This window comes from Haliaeetus albicilla, chromosome Z (genome assembly GCF_947461875.1).
Source record: "Haliaeetus albicilla chromosome Z, bHalAlb1.1, whole genome shotgun sequence".
In the NCBI taxonomy this organism is placed as follows: Eukaryota; Metazoa; Chordata; class Aves; order Accipitriformes; family Accipitridae; genus Haliaeetus; species Haliaeetus albicilla.
The window spans coordinates 25,808,671-25,820,838 of NC_091516.1; the positions used below are offsets into that span (position 1 = coordinate 25,808,671).

The following is a 12,168-nucleotide window of genomic DNA, read 5'->3' on the forward strand; positions in this document are numbered from 1 at the left end:
TGGATGTGTCTCACTGAATTTTTGTGCAATATGAGGATGCCACAGGGGTAATATATAGCTGCTGGGAACCTGGGGCCATACCTGTAAATACATTTAATTGTTGTAAGATGCAGACAAGAACCCTGCTGAAGCACCACATCATTGTCAGGGAAGATTAATCATCTAAACTTTTTTATAAAGTCCTACCTTTCAGTACATAAATACCTTTATAAATCTGCTTCCTGCAGCCATAAGTCAAAAGCTTCTTTTGTGAAAGCACGGCAATAAACAGATTACATGTCCTTACTATACCAGAACATGTACTCTTGTTGGAACTTCAGCAGGCTGAAATGAAGATAAGGAGGTTTGCTATGATAATACCATGGATAAATGCATATGGAGTAAAATGACCAATACTGGGTCTGCAGGTAGACAGTATGTATAGTAAGTGGAGATTTATTCCAGAATAATTGCAAAACAGAGCAACTATTTTGGAACAGCATCTACACAGAGAGCAATTCCATGTATTTAGAGCACATGAGCTTACTTTATTACAGATATGACAGTCAATTTCACTATGCAGACAAGCGTCCTTATTCTTTGTGAAATAGTCTTAAAAAATCCCTTTTACACCCTACCACTTCTGTTGAACATATGAATGAATTAGTTTTGGCTTCACTGCCTAATAGAATAGTTTACATGATCCCAACAGTAAGCTCCTCTGTGATGCAAGCAGCAAGCTTGACACAAATTTAAGATTTTTTTGTTACCCCTCTGGAAGAAAGTTTGTAAGGTTTTCTTGTTGCTACTTTTAACAGAAAGAGTGTCCTCACCTCCAGTAATTTCCTACAGCAATCGAAAACCTTCGAATTCCTTGTGGCTGAGCATGTCTTTGCTCTTACCTGAAAAGGACAGTTTCCACTGTACAGAATGCTTGATGTAAATACATCTTTACCCTATTTAGACATGAAAATATTCACCTTCCACTCTATTAGCTCTTGAGAGAATGTATTTCATAGTTTCTCCCCACATTTTCTTGGTGCTTTTTACAAGTGCATTTCACTCTGGCTGGATTAAAGTATGTGCACAAAGCACTATGTATAACAATTTTTAACCAGGCTAGGGAGTTTCATGGGGATGATTATGTCTTTGAAGTTGAACAAGAAAAATACTCATGATCTGTTGACAAAAAACTTAATCTGCAAAATGGAGCTTTGGATATAATAGAAGTGTACTCTATAAAAAAAAGAAGGTAATCGTATAATTTTCCTCTCAGATAGTTGAAGGTGCAGGTCTGCCAGAAAAAAAAGAAAAGGAAAAATAAAGACTTTTAATACCAGCTTTGATTCTGGCAATCTTGAAGAATTCAAGTCTCTGTATACAAGCTATGACAAACAATATAGGCTTTGGAAAGATCAGGAAGCAATTGTAACTTATGAGGTATTTTAATAACCTTAGCTGTAAGACCACACAAAAGCAAAAGATTGGTAGGTAGAATAAAAAAAGAGAGATTAAGCTTACTATTCAAGTTTGCTTTAATGCTGGAATTTTAGATAATTTTTTTTTTAAATAAAGCACATCTAGAAATGACAGTATGTGCATCTTAACCTGTCTCTTAGTAAATGCTGAAGGCTGATTTAAGTGTAGGTTGTGCAGTATCAAACTAAAAATGAACTAAAACTAATTATACTTTTAATGGCTAACACCATGGCTTGTGAAAACTTTGCTGAACCAGACACCCAGATATGTTTCTCGGCAGCTCTTCTTTACTATGGCCTCACCCTGGTAGGACATATTCAGGAGATAGCACACCTATCTGAAGGGGCAGAGAAGGCTAGCTGCATCTCTTCATAGCAAGCTTTCACCACAGAGCAATGTCAATAGGCTCTGATGTAGCTTTCAACAAAAGAAATAGTCACGCTGTATTTGTGGGCCCATGTATAACCTTCTTGTATGTTACTGTAAAAACAGTGAAGAGGAGGAACACCTCAGTTCTCTCATGTGAAAGCAACTGTTTTTTAAATCTTAAAATCAAAATAAAACATCTAACATTAAATGCTCCAAATATAAAAAACTAAGAGTATCCAATCTCAGTTTCACTGTTCTTGGATAAAGCTGCTCTTTTACAACACATCAAAATGTGTTTAAACTTTACAAACCGTACCCAATAAATACATACTGACGGATCAGGTAGTGCTTTGGTGTATTCATTTCCTATATATCATTTCAGGAAAGCAACTGTTTCCCACATGATGGAAGTAGCTATTATGGCTACCTGTACAAATAGGTGCATGTTTGTTTTTTTCATATTGTGGGATAAAGTCCAGTGGTAATATCCTTGTTTTTCACGGTATGTTGTCCTACACTTTTGGTTACTATGTGCTATCCTAAGCAGTCCTCTGCAAGGCAGCTTTGAAATACAACTGTGAAAAGTAAGCATCGTCAAAACAAGTCAAGCCAATCATATCTATGTAACAGCTGAATACACAGACATTTTTTATGATGATGATGATGATATGACTATTTCAAAATCAACTGGAGATGCCATTAAACCAAGGGATCACAGAGTACTTTAAAAATAATTTAAATATTTCTACATAACCACACAAGTATCCAGGTTATCACAGGTTTACCAAGAATTGACAGTAACAGAAGTAGCTAAGACCTGTAATTCATAATGAACATGTTTTTGCTTTTGTTGCCACAGTATCCACATTTTGAATACTATTTGTTTTGCAAACATATATGACTTCCTCCTATCTGTGCTATCACTCTACTCACAAACCATAAAAAGTGTGTCAGAACTTGGGTCATCCTGTGTACCTCTGCAACCAAAGCACCAAAGAAGAGCAGCAGCACTTTATCAAAGGCTTCAGGCCACTTTCTTATCTGTCTTGTGAAACTGCCCAGCTGGAAACAAATACAGTGCCATAAGTTACACACCAACTAAGCGTTAGTGTGAACATTTGAGTACTATTCACACTGAACCTGCAGAACATTCTTTACTAACTTCTTTAATTACAAAGACACTACTTAGCCCATCAGGTAACCTATGATACAGGTTTGGTACAAGGATTTTTCCAAGGGCAAGTGTCAGTTTTCCTCATTTTTCTAAATCAGTCCTCAAAAACATACCAGAAAACAGTACACTTCAGTTTTAGATGTAGGATAAAGCCCAGACTGGTTAAAATATGTCAAAGGTTTTACTTTTCTTAGTACTTTTGACTACTTATTTGGGCTGTCATCCAAATGCTATCATAATACAATATTAAGCTTTTGACATTAAATAATAGAAAGCACTGAATAATCTTTCATTAGCATCACAAGAAAGCAATTTGTAATTGAACCAGTTCACTGTACAGATGACTGTAGGTGCAGGGTGCATACAGGTCAACAGAATATAACAGACTTACCCGTTAAATTAGAAACCATAGTAAATGTTCTCAATATGCAGGGTCTAGACCCTGAAAATTAAGCGTATTAGCAGGGGAAGTGCATAAGACTGATTAACAGCTTGATGTAAAAAAGTCAGACTCACAGCTGTGCTTAGCAGCAGCCTCCATCTAAGAAAACAAAAAGAGATGGAGCCTGAAACATATGGCCTTGCTCCAAATGCTCTGCATTTCTGAAGCTGCATATGACTGACTAGCCAAAGTTAGCTGACAGAATGGAGCAGCTTCTGCTCGGCTTGTCAAGCATCACCATAGAAAATGTGCCTACTTAGTACGTCTGCTGCAAGAGCTTAGCAGGCTGCACATGTTGCCATCTCACAGGCAGCTGCATGGCCCCATGGCCCAGTGACCAGCTCGAGCCACCACTGCCTGAGACAGCTAGGCTTATTAGCTCAGCAAGGAGCCTTTCTAACCATGGCCACATTACTTGGAGCCAGCTCCACACTTGAATCAAACAGCTGTCAAAACATTGCTGTAGTGACATTGCACAAATGACTGATTTGGAGACAAAATGTGCCACCAAGAAATGAACTGGTTCCAACCAAGTAAGTCAGGGGCACAGAGCAGAATGCAGGAAGGGGAGAATATGCCTCACACAGCTGAGTCATAGGACAGAGCACAGAGCACAGGCAGGATGCACAGCCTTCCCGCTGAACTCTCCAGCCACTGCTGCAGCACTACTAGCACCAGGTAAGCAACTCTCTTGCTAGATTTCCAAAGCAGCATTTAAAAGCCAGAAGAGAAGTTACTTGGTGTAGTTCCCCCAGTGGTTTCACCCTATTCAGGGAGCTGGGCGGAGACTTCAGACACTGTATCTTCAGAATCAACTGGGTCACTGCAGACTGCATTTGTTTCTCAGTCCAAGGAGCACATTTGCATTGTGCCATTTAAACTCAATCTGGACAGTGGTTCTCAGTTAACTCCTTTATAGCAGCTCCTAGTAATACGTCACTTAGTTTCCAAATGCAACACCTTATAAACTCCTGGGCAGGCTGAAGAGAAACGGACGAAGGGAGTGCCACAATGTGAAGCAGAAGGTGACAAAGGCACTTTTCCACCCCGGTTCACCACTACAATGTACAAATGAAAGTAAGCACCTTACCAATTCAAATCCACCTACTCTACAGATGCCTGTACTTCACTCAAAGTCACTTCCTGAAATAAACACTTGAATGAATCTGGGCTAAACTCTGACCAATTTAAGCCAGTTACTTTGTAACTCTGGACCAGGCATAACCTGCAATCCATGGAGTTACTCCTGATTTACATCAAAAGCTCCCACAATACGCAGGGCAGTTATGTTCAGGTCTGAATGAACCACTTTTTTCCCCTGGCATTCTTCTGTCTCCTTCATGAAGTCCTGGAAGTGTTTTGCTATGGTTACCGAAGCTGAGGTACAGGTGGTGCTGAGGTTTACTTCAGGGCCTGAGAGATATGCAGAGACTATTTATCTTCTGCAACTGATAACAATTTATAAACAACTATCTTCTGCAACTGATAATAATTTATAAACAACTGCTGGCTGTTTTCCCCTGACAGTAAAAGGGCACAGATAACACTATTTTGCCTGCTGGTGTGCAGGCTGCTGTTTCATTGCATTTCTACTAGCTCAGGTCCATTTTATCACTGCCACCATAACAGTGCATCTGCTGCTGTCAAAGCAGCAGGTGTGCCCATGACTCTGCCAAACAGCTGTCGTCTCACCTCGCTGCCAGACCCGTATGAGGCAAGGTGGATGTAGGGGAAACATGGGAGGAAGGTGGAGCAGGACAGGTTGCAAAAAGGCAGGTTGCTGTGAACTGGCCACAATAAAGGGGAAGTTCAGCTAATAGCCTGCTTGCAGTTGCAGCTGAATTATGCATACCCAAAGCAAGTGGAAAAAATGCTACTCCTTGCTTGGTAAGCCTGCTTTCAGCACCACGCTTGCTGCACTGTCAGGTTCTCCTCCAGCTGCCAACATCTGGCAAAAAGCTTACTTAACCTCAGCTTGCTCTGAGGTGCTTCCACATAGAGGTCAGCCCACCAGACCTGCTGGTGTAACTAATTTCAGCTAATTGCTTTCAACCCAAACCAATCCAAAAGGTGAAAAAAAAGATCATTAAAGTAATGACTTTTAACAATACTGCCTTCACATGTAGGTACTGTCATCAGAAAAAGTGAAGAGCACCTGAGGTGCACCTCGGGAGCGCAGCCCTATCTGAAAGAACACTCAACCTTAGCTTTTTACCTCTGACAAGGGTAACGAAGCTACCTATAGATATGACTCAGGAGCAATCCACATAATGCCATCATGAAACACTCAATGTCCCAACACCCTCAACCAGCAAGAAAGAAGTCTGTATCATTACGTGCAATCCTAAATGATTACAATTTATGCAAACTAATGCCACTTTGGATTGAAACCATTTTAGGTAACTGAATGTGCATGTTACATTGAGACACAGGAAGGACTTGAAATTTGACATTTCTGTGCATTAGCATAAAAAAATCAAGTGTCATGGTTTTAAGAGATTGCTATGGATAGTCAATTTTTAGTTTCACAGAGAATGTTATCAGCTAGTGCTCTTTTTAGAGAGGCTCTTTGTTGCAGTCAAGATGACTCACTGTTATATACTCCTGCTTACTAGATAGCTATGCAAAAAAAAAAGCTATGCTGCTCTGGCCATTACTTTTGTCTAATTTGCCTCATAGTATTTATTTATTTATTTATAGGAAGCTGTCCGGAAAGGTGCTACTAAAGCTTCTATAATAAATATTGTCAGCGCAAACAGGCTATTCCTTCTGCCTTTGTTTTCTTCCTAAGCCAGAAGGGATCTCTCCCAGCTCTCCCTTTAAACCAACACAAAACAGAGAAGTCTCATTTCTGAGTGTACATGGAAGTCTCACAGGAGAAAAAACATATGCAATGCTATCGACTACACACCATTTTATTTTATTTGCTCCTTTAAAAGTATGTCAAAAAAGATAGAGATTAGATTTTTCCCCAAAACTGTGCTATGTAATAAAACAGTTTGAGCATGTATGTTTCATTTAATTTCCATGAACAACAAACTTGGCATCACAGCCAGACTACAGAAACCTGCATTGCTGTCACAGTCACACACTTCACAAATATGATGGCTCACTCCCTCTCACTCCATTTTTCAGACCAATAAAAATGTTTACATAATATGGAAATTTCTCAGCTGTAATTTGGATTTTTTTAAACAAGCAAAAATTTGTGATTAGAGTGTATGAAACTACATGCACATTGTTAACTTCTCTATATTTACCTCATCTACGAGAGAAAGACTACAAAACTTGCACAAACCTTATAGTTAACACCAGAACAAGGATCTGAATACCCTCAATTACTAGGAACTGAACAATGTAATGTAAAAGCTTCACTTCACATAAGAAACAGATCTTTTTTTCCTTAAAGGATTTCTCAGTTCAGAGGAAAACAGAAGTTGAATGAAGCAAATTTACATAAGGAGAGATCAACTTTAAAGTGTCTGCAATTATTTTGTACATTGTCACTTTAACTTTGTTTTAGTGATGTCAGTAATTTTTAAGGGCTGTAAATTATTAGAAAGAGTTTATCAAGTAGTATTAAAACTGCACATGAACAGAACTTTGAAAAACTCAAAGACAGCATTCCCAAATTCAGGGAATACTGCAATCATAGCATGCCCTTACAGAAATGATGGGCACTACTGGTACTTAGCACTTCTAAGAACCCAGACAACACTGAACAGAGCAAGTCATCCTGGTTTTGACATATATTTTTCCTACACCTTCTTCATCCATTCCTAGCAAATGTAACTTGGAAAAGTTACATGGCACTGTACTTCAGCTTCTGAACCCCCCAAATGAGTATGACCTTGATTTCTCTCATCAGCATAACTATATTATTAAAAATTCTATACCATCAACTTGGCAGTGATACCAGCTGAGGTAGCCAAATGCAAAGCAGTAACGGTGCACAACCTGCAGCCAGCTAGTAAGAGCTAAGCTTCATCACAGGCTGAAGTCCTGGCTAGAATTTTATAGTATAGTGTAAATTCTTATATTATTCTTAACACTGCAGGACTTGAATTTTCATAATTTTGATAACAACTCAACAAAATGGCAAATATTATTCTCAGTTTTTAGAAACTAAACAAACATGTGAATGGTGGACATAATACTTAATTACATATAGATCCACAAATCACTTCCAGCTGTAATCAACAGCTCCTTTAATTGAAGGTATCACAATTATGTTCCTTCTCTAGAAGTGTGTATTGGCTTTGTGTGGCAAGGTTTTGGTAGCGGGGGGTGTGTTACAGGGGTGGCTTCTGTAAGAAGCTGCTGGAAGCTTCCCCTGTGTTCGAGAGCGCCAATACCAGCCAGCTCTAAGATGGACCCGCCACCGGCCAAGGCTGAACCAATCAGCGATAGTGATAATGCCTCTGTGATAACATTTTTAAGAAGGGAAAAAAAGTTGGGACAGACAGAGAAATGGCAGCCGGAGAGAGGAGTGAGAACATGTAAGAGAAACAACCCTGCAGACACCAAAGTCAGTGAAGAAGGAGGAGGAGGAGATGGTCCAGGCGCCAGAGCAGAGATTCCCCTGCAGCCTGTGGGGAAGACCATGGTGAGGCAGGCTGTCCCCTTGCAGTCCATGGAGGTCCACGGTGGAGCAGATATCCACCTGCAGTCCAGGGAGGACCCCATGCTTGAGCAGGCGGGTTCCCGAAGGAGGCTGTGACCCTGTGGGAACCCCGCACTGGAGCAGGCTCCTGGCAGGACCTGCGGATCTGTGGAGAGAGGAGCCCACAGAGCAGGTTTTCTGGCAGGACTTGTGACCCCGTGGGGGACCCATGCTGGAACAGTCTGTGCCTGAAGGACTGCATGCCGTGGAAAGGACCCATGCTGGAGCAGTTCGTGAAGAACTGCAGCCCGTGGGAAGGACCCACGTTGGAGAAGTTCGTGGAGGACTGTCTCCCATGGTAGGGACTCCACGCTGGAGCAGGGGAAGAGTGTGATGAGTCCTCCTCCTGAGGAGGATGAAGCGGCAGAAAATAATGTGTGATGAACTGACCATAAACCCCATTAACCGTCCCCCTGTGCTGCTGGGGGGGTGTGGTAGAGAATCCGGGAGTGAAGTTGTGCCCAGGAAGAAGGGAGGGGGGGTGGAGGGAAGGTGTTCTGAGATATGGTTTTATTTGTCATTACCCTACTCTGGTTGATTTGTAATAAATTGAGCTAATTTTCCCCAAGCTGAGTCTGTTTTGCCCGTGATGGTAATTGGTGAGTGATCTCTCCTGTCCTTATCTCGACCCACAAGCTCTTTGTTATATTTTCTCTCCCCTGTCCAGCTGAGGAGGGGGAGTGATAGAACGGCTTTGGTGGGCACCTGGTGTCCAGCTAGGGTCAACCCACCACAAAGTGACAAGTCTCAAATCTTCAGTTGAAGATCTTCCCATTTTTCTCCCTACCTTCATTTTCAATGACAACATGAAGACAGGATGATTTTCAAGCTCTCATACATTAAACTTACTCTAACCTCATTTTGTTAGAACTGGAAAACAATCCTTGTTTGAAATATCTAGTTAAGAGTTTCAATATGAAATCCTATTGAAAATACATTGAATAGGCTTGTCCTTACCTCGGTAGGAAGACACTTTCCACGACATAGAAGTCTTGCATAAGAACATCCCTGTCCGGTTTTGATGTAAGGTTTCCTACTGTGTATCCTATTCCCAGCTGGATAGCACCTTTAATAGCCGAGGATGTAGTCTGCATAGAAAGTAAGAATTCAAGCATGAGTTTCCTAAAAATAGATTTCTGTTCTTTATCAGTAACTTTATATGCTAAACTCTTAATCATTTTTGTAATAACACCACCATGTCATCTTTACCCCCTAGACCACAGAGAGATGACCAATTTTCAATCAAAAGATTTAAAAGAAACACTATGTTGTAGCAAAAGCTACAAAAATCAATGCTTTGGTTGTACAGACTGAGACTTTTCAAATTGCCCAAATCATTTAGACATTGGGTTCTAACTAATCATAGAAGCATAGAATACCAGGTTGGAAGGGACCTCAAAGATCATTTGGTGCAACCTTTCATGGCAAAAGCAGGATCTAGACAAGATGGCCCAGCAGTTTGTCCAGCCAAATCTTAAAAGTGTCCAATGTTGGGGAATCCACCACTGCCCTGGGGAGATTATTTCAACAGCTGATTGTTCTCATTGTGAAAAATTTTCCTCTTGTGTCCAACCAGAATCTCCCCAGAAGTAACTTGTATCCATTACACCTTGTCTTTTCTGTGTGACTCCTTGTAGAAAGGAAGTCTCCGTCTTTGTAGCCAACCTTTAAATACTGGAACATGGTGATAAGGTCTCCCCAAGCCTTCTTTTCTCAAGGCTGAACAAACCCAGATCTCTCAGCCTTTCCTCATATCACAGGCTTCCCAGTCCTCTGATCATCTTTTGTGGCTCTTCTCTGGACCCTCTCCAGCCTGTCCACATCTTTTTTGTATAGCAGGGACCAAAACTGAACACAGTATTCCAGGTGTGCCTTGACAAACACCGGGTAGAGTGGCATAATGACTTCTTTATCTCTGCTGGTGATGCCCTTGTTGATGCAACCCAGCATCCTGTTGGCTTCCTTTGCTGCAGCAGCACACTGTTCACTCACACTGAGCTGCTTGTCCACCAGGACCCCCAGGTCCCTTTCCACAGAGCCGCTCCCCAGATGGGTAGATCCCAGCCTGTGCTGCACTCTTGGATTATGTTTTCCCAGACCTTACATTTGTCTTTGTTGAACATTACAAGGTTCTTGTTAGCCCACTCTTCCAGCCTATCCAGGTCTTCCTGCAGGGTGGCTCTCCCTTCCAAAATGTCCACTTCCCCACTCAGTTTGGTATCATTGGCAAACTTCATCAGGGTATACTTGACCCCATGATCCAGATCACTTAGAAAGATATTAAACAGCATTGGGCCCAATATTGATCCGGGGGGGACCCCACTTGTGACAGGTTGCCAGTTTGAAAAGGAGCTATTATCCACCACCGTCAGAGAGTGGTCTGTCAGTCTGTTCTCCGCCCACCGCACAGACCACTTGTCTAGACTGTAATGCATTGGTTTCTCTGGGAGAAGGCTCTGGGAAACCATATCAAAAGCCTTGGAGAAATCCGGGTAGACAGTGTCCGCTGCTCGCCACACATCAACTGAGCAGGTTACTCTGCCATAGAAGCACATCAGGTTTGTCAAGCATGATTTGCCCTTGGTGAAACCATGCTGGCTTTTCCGCAATCCCATGCTTCATTTGGCTTGTGATAGGCCCCAGGAGGATTCGTTCTATAACTTTCCCAGGGACTGAAGTAAGACTGATGTGCCTATAATTTCCTGGATCCTTCTTTAAGCCCTCCTTGTAGATGGGCGTGACGTTAGCCTTCTTCCAGCATACTGGGGTCTCCCCTCATCTCCACCACTTCTTAATGGGGAGCAACCTCGCAACAATGTCAGCCAGCTCTCTTAACACCCTTGGGTGGATATTGTCAGGGTCCATCCATTTGTAGGGGTCAAGCTCCTGTAATAGTTCACATACTAACTCTTCCTTCACTGATGGTCGGTCTATGTTTGCATCAACCTGGATTTTTGCTCCCAAGGCCTGGGACCCAACAGTGCTGATAAAGACAGAGATGAAGTTAGTGTTGAGAACCTCTGCCTTTTCAGCATTGCTGGTGACCAGTTCACCCCTCCTGTTCAACAGTGGGCCAATATTTTCCTTCTGTTTCTGCTTGTTTACGTACCTGAAAAACCCTTTCTTGTAGTTTTTGATATCTCTGGCCAATTTCAATTTGAGCTCAGCTTTTGCTTTTCTAACTGCATCTCTGCACACCCTGGCAATGCCCTTGTAGTTCTCAACAGGTATTTGTCCACTTTTCCATGTCTGGTACGCTTCTCTTTTCGGTTTTGAGCAGACTCAGAAGGTCGCAGTTAAGCCAAGGGGGTCTCTTGCTCTGCCCGCCTCCCTTACCTTTAAAGGGCATGACTGGTTTTGTGCTTCCAGGAGAGTGTTCTTGAAAACCTTCCAGCACTTGCTAGCTCCTTTATCCTCCATAGAAGCTTCCCACGGAATCCCTCCCGATCAACCTCTGAGCTAGCTGAAGTTTGCTCTTCTAAAATCTAAAACCTTTGTCTTAGCACTAACCTTCAGCATGCTCAGCAGGATCCCAAACCCCACAATATTGTGATCACTGCAGCCAAGACTATTACTAACTGAGATATTACAAAGCAGGTTTTCTTGGTTTGTGAGTACCAAGTCCAGCAGTGCCTCATTCCTCGTTGGCACATTGTTTTTGGTTTGTGTGGCAGGATTTTGGTAGCAGCGGAGGAGGTACAGGGATGGCTGCTGTGAGAAGATGCTAGAAGCTTGCCCAGCTCCAAGACAGACCCACCTCTGGCCAAGGCTGAGCCCACCAGCGACGGTGGTAGCGCCTCTGGGATAACATACTTAAGAATGGGACACCTGCAGCAGAGAGGGGAGTGGGATGTCAGAGGACACCCTCTACAGACACTGAGTTCAATGAAGAAGGAGGGGGAGGAGCAGCGCCGGAGGAGGGGATGCCCCTGCAGCCCATGGTGAGACAGCAGGCTGTCCCCACCCAGCCCATGGAGGGGAGCAGGGGAGTAGATGCCCACCTACAGCCCATGGAGGACCTCAACACCAGAGCAGGTGGATGCCCCCAAAGATGGCCATGAC

General features: G+C 42.4%; 1 protein-coding gene across 7 annotated transcripts in view; it reads right to left on the reverse strand.

Moving 5' to 3' along the window:
• Window positions 1-12,168, reverse strand: part of PIP5K1B (phosphatidylinositol-4-phosphate 5-kinase type 1 beta) — a 124,068-nt gene that overhangs the window by 60,874 nt on the left and 51,026 nt on the right. For all 7 annotated transcript variants that reach the window (XM_069776560.1, XM_069776558.1, XM_069776553.1 and 4 more), the window contains one exon: window positions 9,064-9,194. In XM_069776560.1, coding sequence (XP_069632661.1) covers window positions 9,064-9,194 — 131 coding nt within the window. The remainder of the gene's footprint in view (window positions 1-9,063; window positions 9,195-12,168) is intronic.